Source organism: Lemur catta, chromosome 1, assembly GCF_020740605.2.
Source record: "Lemur catta isolate mLemCat1 chromosome 1, mLemCat1.pri, whole genome shotgun sequence".
NCBI classification, from domain to species: Eukaryota; Metazoa; Chordata; class Mammalia; order Primates; family Lemuridae; genus Lemur; species Lemur catta.
In genome coordinates this window covers 2,014,722-2,033,714 of record NC_059128.1, presented here as the reverse complement: position 1 = coordinate 2,033,714, position 18,993 = coordinate 2,014,722, and the positions used below count along the sequence as shown (strand labels likewise).

At 44.7% G+C, this 18,993-nt stretch overlaps 1 protein-coding gene across 1 annotated transcript in view; it reads left to right on the top strand.

Annotated features, from left to right (window-relative positions):
• TDRD9 (tudor domain containing 9) overlaps positions 1-18,993 on the top strand; it is a 119,517-nt gene that overhangs the window by 52,246 nt on the left and 48,278 nt on the right. Inside the window, exons 10-20 of the mRNA XM_045559748.1 lie at positions 994-1,048; positions 1,198-1,282; positions 2,568-2,625; positions 6,163-6,267; positions 12,785-12,882; positions 13,449-13,580; positions 14,363-14,528; positions 14,615-14,678; positions 14,751-14,814; positions 15,464-15,508; positions 16,500-16,553. Of these exons, the coding sequence (XP_045415704.1) occupies positions 994-1,048; positions 1,198-1,282; positions 2,568-2,625; positions 6,163-6,267; positions 12,785-12,882; positions 13,449-13,580; positions 14,363-14,528; positions 14,615-14,678; positions 14,751-14,814; positions 15,464-15,508; positions 16,500-16,553 (926 nt within the window). The remainder of the gene's footprint in view (positions 1-993; positions 1,049-1,197; positions 1,283-2,567; positions 2,626-6,162; positions 6,268-12,784; positions 12,883-13,448; positions 13,581-14,362; positions 14,529-14,614; positions 14,679-14,750; positions 14,815-15,463; positions 15,509-16,499; positions 16,554-18,993) is intronic.

Here is an 18,993-nt window from a genome sequence, read left to right as displayed (position 1 = left end):
TTACACTTAGGCTTATTGTCTTTTTAAAAAATGTGTTTATGTGAATTCAAGTTTGGTATGTATTTATGTATTTTATTAATCGATGTTTTGCGAATAGTTCTGTATTGGTTTTCTGGGGCTGCTGTAACAAAGTGCCACAAACTGGGTGGCTTAAAACAGCCGTAGTTCATTCTCTCACTTTCCAGAGTCAATGTGTCCCCAGGGCCATGCTCTTCTTGAGATTCTAGTTAGAATCCCTCCTCGCCTCTTCCTAGTGTCTGGTGGTGACCATCAGTCCTTGGCATTCCTTGACTTGTGGCTGTGTCACCGCTCTCTGTGTCTCTCTCTTGTCATGTGGCATTCTCTGTGTCTGCGCCTGTCTCTCCCCTTCTTCCTGGAAGGACACCAGTCATTTTGGATCAAGGGCCCACCCTGCTGTCGTATGACGTCATCTTAGCACTTCTGTAATAACTCTGTTTCCAAATAAGGTCCCATTCTTAGCTACTGGGGTTAGTTAGGGGGGGACAGGATTCAACCTGCAGCAGACTTAAATGCTGATAATTGAGGCCAAGGGAAAAGCCCACGCAGGCCTTATATGTTAGCAAACATTATTTAAGCCTAATTTAAAAACTTAGCGCATCTTTGTGACCAAAACTTTACACATACTATGTTTTGATTGTAAAGGTTTTGCATGATCATTGTAGGAAGTTTTGAAAAACCTGGGGGTGGGGAATCTAAAATTACTCATACAGCCAGCAACTATAATGAGTCACTGGTGTGGAAAGGAAAATGGAAGAATATTTTCTCTCGTATCTCTGAGTTACTACTAATTAATGTCATTGTGCATTTTTACTTGTGATTCTGATACACTTAAGTGAAGAGGATAAAAGAGTCAAATAAAATGAACTGGTAGGGCCTTCTTTGAAAAAGATGTAGTGACTTTAATTTAATGGTTGGTTTTTAGCAGTAAATACAAATCTGTTTGTTTATCCCTCCGCTTTTTTTCCTCCCTAGGTCTGGGTGAAATAAACTATATGCATGAACTTCTCACAAACATGGTTCACAGAAGGTATGTTTAAAATGATACAGCTATATTTTTACTTTTAAACCATTGCATTGTTTCTGCCTTAAATAATTTTAATTATCTCAACGCATAGTTGTTTTTGTATCTCATGTATACCTATTCTTTATGGATATTTTATTTTAGTAATTTCTTAGATTACAGGTCTATCCACTCCATTCAAGTGTGACTTTAGAAGAACAGAATAATGTATTTTTAAGTCCAGTCCCTGGGTACAGAAAGGTAGGAGAGCTTGGAAGACAAGCTGTAAGCACTGTAGGTAACTTTTCCGTAGAGACTCTGCTAATGAAAAGTGATAACATACCAGCTTGTTTCTGTGGTGTGTTCTGTAGCTGGTGGGTTGTCACTTAGACACTTGCCTGATGAGCCAGGAATGTTACTCAATTTTGTGTGTTATTTTATAAATCAGTTTGCTCAAAAGCTAATATTTCTTATTTCCCCTGGTTCAGAGATTTTGATGCCTTTGAATTATTCTTTGCCATTTCTTAAACTGTGGAACTGTTCTGGTGTCTGTGCTACTACTTTGGTGACTTTGTAATGAGCTGTATTCTGAGTCTTGCTTTAGGAGGGTGTTTGTAATTTCAGGTTATGTGTAAATGATGGAATTGTTCTCACATGACCCTCTAGAGTTCTAGAAATGACTGGGGACCCTGAATTGACAGCTCCCTTGATTTCCATGGAATGTTTGGATCTCTAGGGCAGCCTAGACCTTGGATGGCATCAATTAGTAGCCCTTTTTCTGAATTTTAACCTGGTTCTGTTTTTTTGCCCCCGGGCAATTCTGGGACTGCCTCCAAAGCCCCCATGTTGAGGTCCCTGTGTCTGGCCTGCTTACTTTTTTTTTTTTTTTTTTTTGAGACAGAGTCTCACTTTGTTGCCCAGGCTAGAGTGAGTGCCGTGGCGTCAGCCTGCTTACTTTTAAGCACCCACTGTGTTGTGCGTGGCTGGTTTTCCATACATCAGGGGCGGCTTGATCAATTGTGACCTGTATAAAATAGAAAAATGGCTAATTTCAAACTTTCAGTTCAGAATTTACATTAAGAAGCTCTTAAATAATTTTCAAGCTTAAGAGTTGTTTTTTTGGCCGGGTGCAGTGGCTCACGCCTGTAATCCTAGCACTCGGGGAGGCCGAGGCGGGTGGATCACTCGAGGTCAGGAGTTCGAGACCAGCCTGAGCAAGAGCGAGACCCCATCTCTACTAAAAATAGAAAGAAATTATCTGGCCAACTAAAATATATATATAGAAAAAATTAGCCGGGCATGGTGGCGCATGCCTGTAGTCCCAGCTACTCGGGAGGCTGAGGCAGGAGGATCGCTTAAGCCCAGCAGTTTGAGGTTGCTGTGAGCTAGGCTGATGCCACGGCACTCACTCTAGCCCGGGCAACAGAGTGAGACTCTGTCTCAAAAAAATAAAAAAATAAAAAAGAGTTGTTTTTTTTTTAAACTTTGCTTAGTGATGTCCAGAATATAGTAAGAATATCATCCTCTTTTCTTTGACGTTTGACAGATCATTCTGTCCACCAACATTGCGGAGAGTTCCGTCACTGTGCCAGATGTCAAGTATGGTAAGGTGCTTCTGTTTTGCCTCCTGACGTGGTGTAGTGCTGTAGGATAGGCTTCTCTGCCCCCTCAGGAATTATTCCTCCTCTTCCTCCCATCTCTTCCCAATTTGGAAGAAAGAATTTAGAAAAGCAGTTTCACACAGTTTCTCCCACCCTTTCAGTTCAGCATGCCGTTTCATGCTTCAGGACAAGGCTGCTCTCAGGAAGTGTTTGGGGGCTTCTCAAGGGGCCTGTGGGAAACAGAGCTCTGGGCTGTCCAGGTGGAGTTCTGTGACTGGGGGAGCAGCCCAGGCAGTTTCTGTCCCTGAAGGCAGCTCAGAAGGGTACCATGCCCACTCCAGAGCAAGCCACGTGGGCATCCGGTCTTCTACCTGTGTGTCCTCGATTACTTTGAGAGATTGCTTCACTAACGAGTGTTCTGAATCCATCCATTCGTATTTGAAAATCCAATACATGTGCCAGGCCCTGTTCTCAGTGCTAGCAGTACAGTGGTGGATAAGACACAGCCCAGTCCTCGTGTGACTGCTCTGGTAGGAGAGACCAGGGATTAGCAGATAAAAACGTATTTATAATTTCAGGTGGAGAGAAATATTACATAGGAGAACAAATCAGGGAAAGGATTTACGGTTATTGGAAAGTGAACTTTTCGATAGAATGATGTGGGGATACCTCCTTGAGGAAGTGACATTTGAAAAAGACCTCAGGTGAATGAGGATCAAGCCATGCAAAAATGTGGCTCGGGCGCAGGGAACAGGATTGAAGAGCCACAAGAAGGCCAGTGTGGCTGGAACGGATAAACCAGGGCAGAAGATTGTTGGCAGGTGTTTTGTGTCTGTGCCAGGGAAATAACAGTAAGCAAAAAAGACAAAAGTCATTGTTTCCATGACACATTCAGGGCTGGGTATTGGGAAGGTAAACAATAAACAAGGTGAATAAAAATATGTGGTAAGTTAAATGATGGTGAGTATAAGAAGGAAAAGTAGGGGAGTGCGGGGTAGGGAGTATTGGGGAGGGTGGAGTGGCAGGGAAGCCGCTCCCAGAGGGTGGCCTTGAAGTCCTGTCCTGGAGGAGGTTAGGGTGAGCCACGTGGGCATCCAGGAGAGTGTTCTGGGGGGAGGAAGAGGAGGCAAGAGCATGCCTGGCGCAGTCACGAAACAGCAAGGAGGTCTGGAGGGCTGGACCAGTGAGAGTAAAGGAGAGAGGAGTTGGAGGAGAGGCCTTGGGACGGTTGGGGTCCCGCGTTGTGTGTGGCCTGACAGGGCAGAGCAAGGTCTTGGCTTTCCTGAGTGAAGTGGAGAACTGTTGGTGAGCTTTGGGACTAGGAGTGACATACCTAAAGTTCATTTTGCAGATCACTCTGGGCATAGACTAAAGGGAGGCAAAGGTGAGAAAAGGGAGGTGAATTAGGAGGCTGTCATGATAATCTGGGTGAGAATCGATGGTGTTTAGACTAGGACAGCAGCAGTGGGCAGACTCTGGGTGGATTCTGAAAGCAGAGCTGGTGGGGCTTTGCTGGTGGATTTCACGTAAGGATTGTGAAGGACACATCAAGGGTGACTCTCAAGACGTGTGGCCTGAGGAGCTGAGAGAATGGAGTCTGCCCTGAGAGGGCAAAGGCTAGAAGGGGTGGGGCGGGTAGGTGAAGAGCTCGGATTTGGTCTGGGATACCTGCTAGGTGCTCAGGTGGATGTCACAGAAGCAGTCAGCAGTGTGAGCCTGGAGACAGGGCAGAGGGCAGACAGGAGCCGTGCTGGCGGCACTTGAGGCCAGGAGCCTGGCCGAGCCCTCCAGGAGGTGCACAGAGGGAAGGCGGCCCCAGGTTCAGAGGTGGGAACAGGAGAGGTGCTGCAGGAGAGGGGCAGCCAGGGCAGCAGGAAGAAAATCAGTGGGTGTGGAAGCCAGAAACCAAGCAGGGACAGGTTTGAGGTGGAGGGAGAGGACAATCACGTCAAATGCTGACGACGGGTCAAGTGAAGAGCCAGACTGAAGACTGGCCATGGGGATTAGCAACGTGGCCACCATCAGTGGCCTTATAAGAGCAGTTTTTGTGGAGGCGAAAATCTGCTTGGGGTGGGCTAAGAAAGAAGCACAGGAGGTGAGCCAAGCACCAGAGGGGTCAGATGATGCTCCGGGGGCTCCTCCTTTGGGGGAGCAGAGGCAAAGCAGGAGGCAAAGGGCAGTGGGGAGGGCGGGGTGGTGGGAGCCCTGCCCGCGGTCTCGCTGGGTGAGGGGAGGGTGCAGGGGAGGGTGATGGGCACAGCCCTGCCACCGCAGAGAAGGCCGAGGCAGGCGCGTAAGCAGTGTGGGCCGGGGGCTCAGGGAGGTCCTGCTCTTTGCTGCTGCCTCTTCGGCCACCCGGGGGAAGCATGAGAAGTGTGCGGTGACCAGGAATTAAGGGGCCACCTGAGTGCTGGCCTGCTTTTGCTCTTCCCTCCCCAGTGCCTTAGCTGCACAGTGTGGGTGCAGAGTTGTCCTTAGCCAGGGCTGTGATTGAATTAGACAGTAGAACAGAGTGAGGAGGCGTCAGAGATCCCAGGGGCATGCAAGGGTGACTGTGCTGGTGGCTCATGGACTTGAGGGCAGGTGTCAGGAGGGCAGTGAGGCCGTGGGGCCGCAGGTACGAGGTGGACGGGTGCAGATCCCCTGTGGGCTGAGCGTTGCTGGGCAGGCTTCCGAGAGCAGGGGGAGGAGAGGCAAGAGTTCTGGTTCCAGGGACAGATGTTTTAGACTGTAATCTGGGAGGGGTTACATTGCAGAGTGACAGAGCCGAGGGTACACGATAGGAAGCAATTGCTAAATTAGGGTGGAGACATTGTTGGAGGGGAGGGTTCAAGGGCTAGAGGCTGGATGTGGCCAGCATTGTTTAGTGGGTATTGAAGTCACCCAATCATGGCGAGGGTGGTATTGGAGAGTGTGAGAGGACTGGGGGCCAGGGACTGGGGCGGGGGGAATCAAGAGGTACAGCCTGAGGAGGGAAGTCACAGTGAGGACACAGGACACCTGCTGCCCCTTCAGACTCAGCATGGGAGGGTGGGGGAGAGAGGGCAGCTCCTTCCTGTGGACGCACCGGACGAGCTGCAGGCCCTGTGGTTTACAGCTGAGGACACTGATGTGCAGGGAAATTCAACAGCGTGTCCAGCTGCCCACTTCCCACCCACATGGGCACAGGCACACACAGACACGCAGTTGCACAGATACACAAGGACACAGACACAGGATTTGAATCCTGGCAGTCCAGTGCATTAGCCGTTCTTCTGAAGTGCTGCTGTAATGTCACTCTTTAGGCCCTTCTTATGACACATTAGGTCTCACAGGTTACTCATTCTCAACGCCCGGAGACTCCCAGTCCTTAGCGAGAAAGCGTGTGACGGTGATCTTCCCGTCCTGAGCAGTGGGGAGTGGCCAGCACAGTGCTAGTGTTGCTGCGTGTCCCCTGATGCTTAAGACTGCTTCATACTGTTTTATGACTATGCATTGTGAGTTGTTATACACTGATGTCTTGTTAGCCTGGTGTTTACATTCCTTTTTTTCAAATGGCAGTTATAGATTTTTGTTTGACTAGAATTCTGGTATGTGATGAAGACACAAATTACCAGAGTCTGCGATTGAGTTGGGCCTCTAAAACCAGTTGTAACCAGAGAAAAGGTAAGACGACTGTGTGCAAGCACAGCAGTGCGGCGGGAGTGCGTCGGGAGTGCGGCGGCACAGTCGGGCGTCTGTGCAGACTGTTGTGCTTTTTCCCTTTACTCAGACACTTCCTCTGTTGTTTTAAGCAATAGCATCTCCTGCTGTCAGAGTCTCCACGTAACCACACTTGTCCTCTCTTCCGGTGCCTTAGGTCTTTGTACATGGTGGGTAAACCCCCATTATGTCAACATTATCATTTTTTCACAGTGAAATTTAAAAATTTTTGGTGAGTAGTCATGGAAGCCGAGTGCATCACTTGTTAGTTTTTGATAAACTTTCTTTGATTCCTCTCCGATTTTTGATCTTCCCAGAGTTATTTTTCTGAAATTGCTTCTGCAGAGGGTTTAGTCTGCTGCGTCTTCCACACGTATCACTGGGCAGAGACGAAGGTGTGCAGTCAGTTTTGGGGGGTTGGGCTGCTTTGGCCACAGTGGAGGTGTATTCATGGCACACCTGGGACAAGTTAAGATCACCTGTGGTGGGAACTAGCTTCAGGGGATAGCGTACTTGGTGTGGACTGAGAAGTGGCTTGTTTTTTTATTAGAGACCCTTCTTCGGAGGGGTGGAAAGCCCTTCCAAGAATACCCATTGGGTAATAAAACTACTGTATCAAAAAGGTAATAAAGGCAACACGTATTGAATGCTTACCACACGCTAGACACTATTCTAAGAATTTTATTTGCTCATTTAACCCTCAAAACAACCCTGTGAGGTAAGCACATAGTGTATTTATTCATATTCACATCTCTTTTTCTCTCTGTCTCTCTTTCTTTCTTTCTTTCTTTTTTTTTTTTGAGACAGGCTCTTGCTCTGTTCCCCAGGCTGGAATGCAGTGACATCATCATAGCTCACTGCAGTCTCGAACTCCTGGCCTCAAGGGATCCTCCTGCCTCAGCCTCCCAAAGTGCTGGGACTGCAGGCGTGTGCCAATTATTCCCATCTCTTAACGAAGCAATTAAGATGCAGAGAGATAGCAGTTTGCTCAAGGTCATACTGTGAAGTGGTGGTACTGAGAATTGAACCCAGAAATGTGGCTTCAGTCTACATTCCTAACCACTTTGCTGTAGTCCCTCTCCTGAAATGACTTCCTGGAGAGGGGTTATGAGAGCATGACTAGGTACCCGTTGAAATACGGTCATAGACTGGGCATGGTAACTCATGCCTTTAATCTCTGCACTTTGGGATTATAGGTGTTTTATCCTTTGTCCACCTTTTTGTATGTTCAAAACTTCTGTACTTAGAAGTTTATTATAAAATTTTTCCCCTACAGGAAGTTGCAAAAATATAGTACATTGAATCCTGTGAATCCTTCTCACAGCTTCCCCTGGTGGGACATCTTCTAAGTGTAGTACAGTGTCAGCACTAGGAAATTGACATTGTATAATACTGTTAAATTACATGCCTGGTTTAGTTTCACAGTTTTACACGTACTCTGTGTGTGAGTGTGTGTGTGTGTGGGGGGGGGCTCTCTGCAGTTTGATCCCGTGTGTAGGTTTGTGTAACCACCGCTGTGACTGGAACACAGAGGTGTCCCACCGCTGTGCAGGGGCTGCTTTCTCAGTGGTGCCTGCCCTGCCACTCTCCCTGCCACCGCCGACCCTGCTCCTGTCCCTGTAGCATCATTTCCGGGTGTTGCTTAAATGGAGTCATGCAGTGTGTAGCCTTTTGAGATTGGCTTTTGTTTGCTCATTGTAATGTCTTTAGGAGTCATCCAAGTTGCTCTTGTATCAGTAGTTCATTCCTTTGTTTTGTTTTGTTTTTAACCGAGTAACATTCCATTGTACATTCACCTGTTGAAGGACATCTGATGTTTTTCCAATTCTTGGTTATTAAGAACAAAGCAGTTATGAATATTCATGTACAGGTTTTTGTGTGGCCATAAGTTTTCATTTCTCTGGGATAAATGCCCAGGATTGCAATTGCTGTGTCAGACGGTAAATATGTTTAGTTTTATAAGGAACTGTCCCAAACTGTTTGCGTGGTGGCTGCACCATTTTACGTTCCCACCAGTGGTGTATGAGAGCCATTTTCCCCACATCCTTGCCAGCATTTAGTATGACCACTGTGTTTTTATTTTAGCCATTCTAACAGATGTGCTTTTAGTTTGCATTTCGTTAATGGCTAATGAGGTTAAATATCTTTTTCTGTGTTTATTTGCCATCTGTATCTTTTTTTTTTTTTTTTTGAGACAGAGTCTCGCTTTGTTGCCCGGGCTAGAGTGAGTGCCGTGGCGTCAGGCTAGCTCACAGCAACCTCAAACTCCTGGGCTTAAGCGATCCTCCTGCCTCAGCCTTCCGAGTAGCTGGGACTACAGGCATGCGCCACCATGCCCAGCTAATTTTTTCTATATAGATTTTTAGTTGGCCAGATAATTTCTTTCTGTTTTTAGTAGAGACGGGGTCTCGCTCTTGTTCAGGCTGGTCTCGAACTCCTGACCTCGAGCGATCCACCTGCTTCGGCCTCCCAGAGCGCTAGGATTACAGGCGTGAGCCACCGCGCCTGGCCTACTGTTGAGTTTTGGGAGCTCCTGACATAACTGATACCAGTCCTTTGTTAGGCTTGTGGTTGCAAATATTTTCTCCAAGTCCATAGTTTGTTTTTTCATCCTCCTATCAGGGACTTTTGTAGAGAAAGAGCTTTACATTTTGATGGGATCTAATTTTATTGTTTTTTTCTTTTGTGGTTCATGCTTTTGGTGTCATGTATAAGAACTCTGTATGTAGCCCTAGGTCCGAAGATTTTACTGTTGTGTTTTCTTTTCTTTTTCCCTTTCCTTTCTCCCTTTCCCCTCCCCATCTCCTCCCCTCTCCCTGCCCTTCTCCCTGCTCCTCCCCTCTCCTCCTCTCCGACAGGGTCTTGCTCTGCTACCCAGGCTCAGTGCAGTGGTGGCATCATAGCTCACTGCAGCCTCGAACTCCTGGGCTCAAGTGATCCTCTTGCCTCAGCCTCCCAAAGTGCTGAGATTATAGGCTCGAGCCACTGTACTTGGCCTTGCTCTTGTGTTTTCTTCTGAAAGTTTCATGGTTTTACATTTATATGCGTGATCCATTTTAAATTAGTTTCTATTTTGAGTCAGTTTTTGTATAAGGTGTGAGGTTTAGGTTGAGGCTTGTTTCTTTGCCTATGGATATCTTATGGCTCCGGTACCACTGAATCCTCCTTCTGTTGCATTGTGCTTTGTGTTCTCTTAGGAGATGGTCAGTCATGTGCGTCTGTAAGAGAAGACACAGGAGAGGCTCAGGAAAACAAAGTTTGTCCTACAGGTAGAGACAGGAGGCACAGACCACCATGCAGGGCCACATGGGGAAGGTGCCACTGTGGGCAGGAGGCAGAAGGCAAGGGAGGGTTTAGGCCACAGCCTCTATTGGGTTTCCAAGGGTGAGGCAAGGCAGGGCAAGGTGAATAGTTCAGGATTGTCTAGTTTGAATAACTTTGGTGGACTGTGGACCATTGGGATGATCCCTAGTTGCCTGGCCCCTGGCCCTGGGATGATCCAGGCAGAGGAAGGCTGCCCCCCGGTGCACAGACCAGATGGAGGCGCTGGGGCTCTGCATCAGGTATTAATAGTTTCGTCTCATAGACATGCTCCTGGCTGGGCCCTTTAAGAAGTGGCTAGCCCTGGGAGGGGCAGTCTCACCCCAGCCAGAAAGGTTTTTAAAGATAACAAAGCATCATACTATACTGAAAATTAAAAAATATTGACAATATAAATTGCATTTGCACTTTTGTGAGACATGAGTTGAGGATACTTGTGTGGGTCTCCTTCCGGAGTCCTCATTTTGTTCTGTTGGTGTGTATCTTCCCTCCACCAGCACCACACTCTGCTGACTACTGTGCGAAATAGGCTTAGCATCACATAGAGTGATTCCTCCTACGTTATTCTTCATTTTCAAAGAAAATATTTTAACCATTCTAAGTCCTTTGCTTTTCCATATAGAGCCTAGAATAAGCTTGTCTGTGTCTCACAATTTCTTATAATTTTGATAGGACTTATAGATCCATTTGTGGAAAATTGACATATTTCCTGAGTCTTCCAGTCCCTGGACCTGGCGTGTGTTTGTTTCTTTACTCCATCTTTAGTTTCTTTCATCAGCATTGTGTAATTTTCAGTGTTCAGATCCTGTACATACTGTGTTATTGTAGATTTATACCCAAGTATTTCATTTGATTTGGAGTGATTGTAAATGGCATTGTGTTTTAAGTTTTAGTTTCCACGCATTCATTACTATTAGGTCATTAAATATGAAATGTCTGATTTGAATCTAACGTGTAGTTTATTATATCCCAAACAAGAAGCAGTACAGTTAAAGTATGCGCCTAAACTGTCGACACAGTTTTGCTATCTTAATGGTAGCTTGCTTGTGCCAGCAGCAGAGAAGCCTGGAGAACGAGTGGCGATGAAATCATGAAAGTTGTTTTCCGTAGCTTGTTGAGAATTGAGTATTTTTCCTTGCCAGAAGTGGTCCAAAGCCTGGAAGGAAGTGATAGTCAGTTGGTGCAAGGTCTAGTGAATATGGTGAATGACAGTGAGTTTCCAAGTCCAGCCTCTGTAGTTCAAGCAGTGTTGTTTGTATGACATGTGGTCTTGCAAGAGGATTGTCCTATCTCGTCCAGTCATGGCTGCTTAATTGCAAGCATCCTCATTACTTTGTCCAGTTGGTTGCAGTAGACATCAGCTGTAATCAGATGGCCAGGTTTCATGAAACTGTAGTGGATAATACCAGCGCTGGACCACCAAACAGACACCAGTAGCTTTTTTTTGATGAATATTCAGTTTTGGACTGTGTGTTGGCACTTCGTTTATCCAACCATTGTGCCAAATGCTTGCAATTGTGAAAAAGAATCCATTTTTCAGCACATGTAACAATACAGTGTAGAAATGGTTTGCCTTTATGTTGTGACAACAAAGAAAGGCAAGCTTTGAGAAGATTTCTCTTCTGATGCTGGTTTAATTCATGTGGAATCCATCTATCCGGTTTCTTTACCTTGCCAATTTGTGTCAAATAGTCTAGTATTATTGAAGTAGTAATGTCAAACCTTGCTGCTAATTCACACATAGATTGAGATGGATTCACTTCCACTACAGCTTTCAACTCATTAGTATCCACTTTGGTCTCAGGTCACCCCCATGACTCAGTTTCAAGATTAAAAGCACCAGAAAGGAACTTCTCAAACCATCGACATACTGTGTGTTCATTAGCCGCATCTTTCCCAACCATTTCATTGCCATTTTGAGCTGTGTGTGCTGCATTAGTTCCATGATGGAACTCATATTAGAAAATAACACTAATTTTTCACTTATCCATGGTTTCACAAAAATTACACTAAAAAAATTTTGAAAGGTAATCACAAGCCAAAACATACATTTGAAAGAATGAGGATATACCTTCACAATTAAAAAACAAAAAACAAGTGTCAAAGTGAAATGTTGGAGATATAACTGTCAAACTTAGTACTTAAGGAAATCAGACATTCCATACTTAACAACCTGACAGTATTGTGATTAGAAATGTGATTGTTTTTTGTATGTTGATTTTGTATCCTGCATGGTTGCTGAATTCACCAATTAGTTGTAGGAGGGTTTCTTTGATTTGTTTTTGTGATTTCTTTGGGATTTTCTTAGACCATCCTGTCATTTGCAAATAAGGTGTGTGGAGGTGGTGGTGGAGGAGGAGGAAATCCAGGCCCCCCCGCAGTCCCCTGGCAGTGAGGGGGCTACCAGGAGAAGGCAGGTGGGGTGCAGGGGCAGTCCAGACTTCCCCTCAGTCTTTCCTGACACTGGAGGCAGGGAAGGAAAGCTCCCTGGGTGGCTCCTTTTCTTTTAAATCTGGGTATTTATTAATATTAAGGATACCTCCTGCCCTCCCTCCACTCTCTGTCCTTAGTTGACTTCATTAGTATTAGGATAGAAGAGTTGCTACTCCACATGTGATAGACTCACAAGAGTAGACAGTGTAGGTCAGGGGCTCAACAGGGCCAGCCTTTGCATCCTCCTCACTCAGCACCTGGGGCTGGAGGGAGCTTTGCAGCAGTGCTAGGACAGCAGGTGTGGGAGTGGGGAAGCCCCAGCTGCCTGCTGGCCTCCTGGATCTCCTGGCGGGGCCTGTCGCCACCCTTCTAGTGTGGACTGTGCATTTGCAGGAAATGCGTGTTATTTGAAATGTTTGCTTTCTGCAACATGTGGGCCAGGTGGTTTTCTTTACAAGTACTCGGGTTGGATTCGGTAATAGGGGTCCCTGAGAAGCCTGTGCTTGATCTTGCTCCAGCTTATTCTAACTTTTTACCATAGCTATTCTTATGTAGAATAAGAATAACTTAAGAATTCACCAGCTTACTCTAAAGACCTGACCTGGTCTGGTAGAAGATGATTAAGGTGTTTTTCTTAATTAATATTTAATGACTGTTCTTAAACATACCTTCATGCTGATGTTAAGGTAATTAATGCCCAGTGGTGTTTGTGCATCTCTCCCTGAAGGCCGTGCTGGACGAGTGTCTAGAGGATACTGTTACAGACTGATCCACAAGAATTTCTGGGACAACTCCATCCCTGATCATGTTGTTCCAGAGATGCTGGTAATTTGCTTTGGTCATTGTCGAAGTTAATTTTTTATATAAAGTTTTACTGAACAGTGTAAGTAACATAATCCTGAGTGTTGTACAATTTTGATTCCAGAAAGTCATTGTCTGACCGTACTCTTCAGTCACAGCACCAGCTTACCAGTGAGCAAGCTCAGCTGCTGACTGGGGACTTCACACACAGGAATGCTTCCTGCTGTCCAGGCTGTAACAGGATTGTCCTTAAATGCTGCTCTTTTCTGTTTCCTTTTATAATTAATAATTCTGCGATCTACTTTTTTCTTCTTTCTGTCTCTCCTCTCTCCTCTTCTTTCTCCCACTTTCTTGCCCTCTTTTCCTTCCTTTCCTTTTTTTTCTTCCTTCTCTTTCTCTCCCCATCATTGTCTCTTTCTCCTTCTCCTCCTCTTTTCTTCTCTTTCCTGTCTCCTCTCTCTTCTCTCTTTCTTGATCCTATTTTTCTTCTCTTTTTCTCTCCTCCTTTCTCTCTCTCAAGCACTAGTCATGTGAATAGGCTAATTGATTTAGTTATTTTATTATTTCTAAGTTAATTTTGTTCTTTCCAGCGTTGTCCATTGGGAAGCACAATCTTGAAAGTGAAATTACTAGACATGGGTGAACCAAGAGCTTTGCTGGCAACTGCCCTTTCCCCTCCTCGTCTGAGTGACATTGAGCGCACAATCCTTCTGCTGAAGGAGGTAGGACAGTGTGTTAGTGCTGGAAAAACCTGTTTCATACTGTGGCTGTCTGTAAAGTATTTCCACTGTTGTAAATGATCAGCGTGAGCTTGGAAAAGCCTGTGTACTGAGTGGTGATTGATTCCAGGATCTGTGCGTGCTGTTAGAGTAGGTTTGTCAGTCGTCTTGGTGGAACTCACCACCTCTGCTCTTTCCTCTCCCCCCACCCGCCTCTGGGGCTGGGAGACCCTGCTCTTCTTGCCACACCTGACTCTCACTCTGCTCTTGAGACTGCAGCCATGGCCGTGGCACTAGATGCATCTTGGTCTAATACAAATAAGCTATGAACATTCCGCTTCTGACCTTGAAGTTAAGGATGCCTCTGGTGTTTTACCTGGGAATATATGGTACCTGCTTGGGTTTCTATGAAATACACTGTGTCAAGTTAAGGAATTTTTTCCCCATACATAGTTTAGCAAGTTTTTATTGTGAGTGGCCACCATGATTTGGTTGTTGGGATCCTTCATTTAATACTGTTCATGCCATATTTGTTACATTGTGAGTTAAGTAGACTTTTGTGGAAGTATCCTTTTTAAAAAATAGTGAAATGTATTTTAAGTTTCAAGAGCAAATTAAAAACAATTTTTTTTGGTAGCATCACCCTTTCATAAGTTGACTTTAGATGTCTTTTAGAACTTAATTCACCAAAGTTTGGTCTTTATTTATTGTTTTGGACTCTCTGCCTTAAGGAAAAAGAATGAATGACTCACTGCTTGCTAATGGCACTCATGTATTTTACAAAGGTGGGCGCACTTGCGGTCAGCGGGCAGAGAGAAGAGGAGAACCCCCACGACGGTGAGCTGACCTTCTTAGGAAGAGTTTTGGCCCAGCTTCCTGTTAACCAGCACCTTGGTAAACTCATAGTCCTTGGACATGTATTTGGATGTCTAGATGAATGTCTTATTATAGGTAAGTGTGAGAACGAATAAATGCTAATGAAGGTTTATAATGTTACTCTAACAATCTTAAATTCTCTCTGTTTTTTCTGTTATTAGCGGCAGCTCTTTCTTTGAAGAATTTTTTTGCAATGCCATTTCGGCAGCATCTTGATGGATATAGGTATTTAACATTCATATTTGAAGTATCACTTTGTTTCAATGGCATTGGATGACACTTTGTTATCTGTTTTAGGAACAAAGTGAATTTTTCTGGCAATAGTAAGAGTGACTGTATCGCACTGGTTGAGGCATTTAAAGTAAGTTTTCTGTTGTGTCACCTATGAAAACAGCTACCACAGGTTGTTAGTGTAACACATTTTCATACCATAAACTGTGAGGTAGAAAGAGAATGTGCTTTCTCTTGTGAAAGTGTTGTTAGGGTTGTTGGTGTCCAACATTAAATAAACAAACTGCTGGAGGAAGTGGGTTGTGGTGGGAGTCCAGTTTTTTTTTTTTTTTTTTTTTTTGAGACAGAGTCTCGCTCTGTTGCCCGGGCTAGAGTGAGTGCCATGGCGTCAGCCTAGCTCACAGCAACCTCAAACTCCTGGGCTTAAGCGATCCTACTGCCTCAGCCTCCCGAGTAGCTGGGACTACAGGCATGCGCCACCATGCCCGGCTAACTTTTTTTTCTATATTTTAGTTGGCCAGATAATTTCTTTCTACTTTTAGTAGAGACAGGGTCTTGCTCTTGCTGAGGCTGGTCTCGAACTCTTGACCTCGAGCGATCCACCCACCTCGGCCTCCCAGAGTGCTAGGATTACAGGCGTGAGCCACCGCGCCTGGCCAGGAGTCCAGTTTTAAGAAGTTAATGGAAAAAATTAAATTTGTAAATTTTCTATGGTCACAATATGTTGGAAGTGGACGTAGCTAATACATTATTTTGAAACTCTGGATCCTCTGTTCCAGACATGGCAGGCTTGCAGACAGAGAGGAGAGCTGCGGCATCCAAAGGTTGGTCGCCGATTCCTGGTTTCTTTGAGGTGACTGTGAGTGATGGAGGACTATCTCGGCTTGATTTCTGCCTGTGAACATGGCAGGCCCAGCGTCAGAGGCTGTCCATAGGGTGGCAGCCCGTGATCTCAGTGGCCTGGTCCTTTGGTGTCTGTTACCCCTGGGCAGGGACGGGGCAGCTCCAGGCTTGGGGTGCGGGCAGTGCTGCTTGCTTCACATCTTCCTGTTGTGTTGACCTTTCTGTAGTGTTGGTAGCCTCTCTGGCTGTGTGTGTTCCATACCTGGGGGCTGCGGTCCCCACCCCCTGGCCACAAAGCTCTGCCGTGCCATCCCATCCCCACCCTCCCAAGGTCTGTGGAAAAATTGTCTTCCATGAAACCGGTCCGTGGTGCCAAAAAGTTTGGAGATGGTTGCCTGTGGGTATTGGGTGGGGTATGTTGGTTCAAAATTAAGAACCCAGTAAACTTTGCGTTTATTGTTTTCAGCTAAGTTTTACATAATGGGCTTCAAAGGAACTTGACCTGTTAGCCTCCATTTTATTCTTCTTTTGGTCAGCTTTTGTTCCCCTGAACAGCTAGATTCAAATGACTGTAGGTCTCTGTGCTCAGATGTGCCGTGCCTAGATATGTCTCTACCAGTAAGTCCACGAGTTACCCTTTAAAGCTGTCTTTTAGACTCAGCTGCGTTATTTTTCTTGTTGGTATACAGTCTGTTCCCAAGATAATGAAGGTATGTGTGATTTTTGAGATAGATGAACTCATAAGCAGAGTTCCTGTGTAACGTTTATGGTTGAGGTTTTCTGTTTATGCCGTTGGTGCAAAATTGGATGCACCTGGACACGGACTATCGTGGTCAACTTGAATACACTGTGTAATAGCTCAGTATTTTAAATTCGTCATTAAATTTTTAGATGAAACATGTATTACAGTAGCCAAATTAAACTTCAATTTATTACCTTAATAGTCAATATTATGCTTTTATGTATTTAAAGGATGAACTTGACTGGGGACGGATAAATTACATTCAAATCAAGAGAATTAGAGAGGTAAGTTAAATTTTTTGACTAAATGAATGCAAATAAAGTTGAATTATCAAATGTTTATTAAGTGCCAACAATACTGGGCAGTAATGAATATTCCAAGAAGTACATTTCTTGCCTGCTTCCAGTTTTAGTAGGAGTGCCTGTGGTGTTTTCATCTTTAAATATGATAACTACTTGAGTTTCTAATAAATATTCTTTTTCAAGTTAAGGAATTTTTTCCCCCCATATATAGTTTAATGAGGAATGGATGTGTAATCTTGTTAGATGTCTTAAGTATGTATCGAGATAAACATAGGGTCTTTTTATTTTTAACCTATTAATATAGTCATTCATCACTTAACGATGAGAATACATTCTGAGAAGTGAGTCATTAGGTGATGTTGTTGTGCAAACACCATAGAGTGTCCCTGATACAAACCCAGATTGTGCTGTGCCCCGGCTGCTGGCTGTGCGCCTGTGCGGCAGGCGGGTCGCTGCACGGACTCCTGCAGGCAGCGGGGACTCCTGGGTGAGTGTTTGTGTATCTAAGCTTGGAAAAGGTGCAGTAGAAATAGGATATTTAAAAAATGGTACACCCGTGTAGGGCCCTTAGGATGAGTGGAGCGGGCAGGACTGCAAGTGGCTCTGGGTGTCAGTGAGTGGTGGTGAGTGAGCGTGAAGGCCTGGGGCGTTACTGTGCCCCCCCACAGGCCTTGTAACACTGTGCACTTAGCCTGCACTAGCCAGATAAAACGTTTTTATTGCTTCAGTAACAAATTAACCTTAGCTTACTGTAACTTTTTTATGTTCCAAACCTTTAAATTGTTTTTAACTTGTTGACTCTTGTGTAATAATACTTAGCTTAAAACAAAACCCATTGTATAGCCATATAAAAATATTCTTTCTTTATATCCTTATTCTGTAAGTTTTTCTCTATTTAAAAGTTTTTAAATTTATTTTTTACTTTTTAAACTTTTTTGTTAAAAAACTGAGACACAAACACATATACTAGCCTAGGCCTACACAGGGTCAAGGTCGTCAAAATCACTGTCTTCTGCCTCCATGTCTTGTCCTGCTGGGAGGTCTTCAAGGGCAGTAACAGGGATGCCCCCCAAGGACCTGCCTGAGGCTGTTTCACAGTTACCTTTTTTTGAGACAGGATCTCACTCTGTTGCCTGGGCTAGAGTGCAGTAGTATCATCACAGCTCACAGCAACCTCAAATGCCTGGGCTCATGTGATCCTCCTGCCTCAGCCTCCCGAGTAGCTAAGAATACAGGTGAGCACCACTATGCCCAGCTAATTTTTGTATTTTTTCTAGAGACAGGGTCTCACTGTTGCTCAGGCTGGTGTCAAATTCCTGGCCTAAAGTGATACTCCCGCCTCACCCTCCCAAAGTGCTGGGATTACAGACATGTGCCACTGCTCCCAGCTGCATTTTTTTTTTTAATAAATAGAAGGAATACATTCTAAAATAATGGTAAAAAGTATCGCATAGTAAACATATAAATAGGTAACACAGTTGTTTATTATCACCAAGCACAATAATCCCTCAGTATACTTGGGGGATTGGTTCTAAGACCCCCAAATATACCACAATGCATGCATGCTCAAGGCCCACATTGGGCCCTGTGGAACCCATGTATACAAAAAGTAGGCCCTTCATCTACTTGGATTTCACATCCCACAAATGCTGTATTTTTGATCTGAGTTTGGTTAGAAAAATTCCATGTGTAAGTGGACCTGTGAAATTCAAAGGGAGGGTCAGCTGTACTACGTACTGTGCATATTGCATGTGCTGGAATTTTATATGACTGGCAGCACCGCAAACATGTGCGTAACATGTGCTGTGACTGCTACAACCTAGGCAGTGGGACTGTTTCAGCTCCTTACAATCTTATGGGAGCACCAGTCTTACGTGGTCTATCATTGACAGACGTGTGGCGCATGACTGTATGAATAACTGCAGTGTGGGTTTCCTACTTTTCATTCAAGCTGTGTCTTGAAATAAACTGCTTGATTATAATATTTTCTTTCAAAAGATTGCTGGGTTCTAATTACCGATGTTTTCTCTAGAATTTTTGCCTCTGTCTTCATAGGCGAGATTGGCCTGCGGTTTGTGTGCGTGTGCTCATGCATGCACGGTACAATCAGATTTTGCTACCAGCTTTATGCCACCCTTGGGTGAGCCTCTTTCTATGCCCAGGAATATTTTTAAATAGCAGTTTAATAACTGGAAATATGTTTCTTACATGTTTGGTAGTACCCATCCATAAAAGTATTTGGGACCAGTGACTTTTGAGGGGTAAATTTTTTTAAAACAATCTTTTCAATTTCCCTGATAGCTGTTGATCCATTCTGGTTGTAACTCTTCTGGCTTCATTCTTGTTGAGTTATATTTCTCATTCAAGTATCCATTTTCTCTAGATCTTTAAGTTTATTGGTGTATAGTTCTAAGTATTTCTT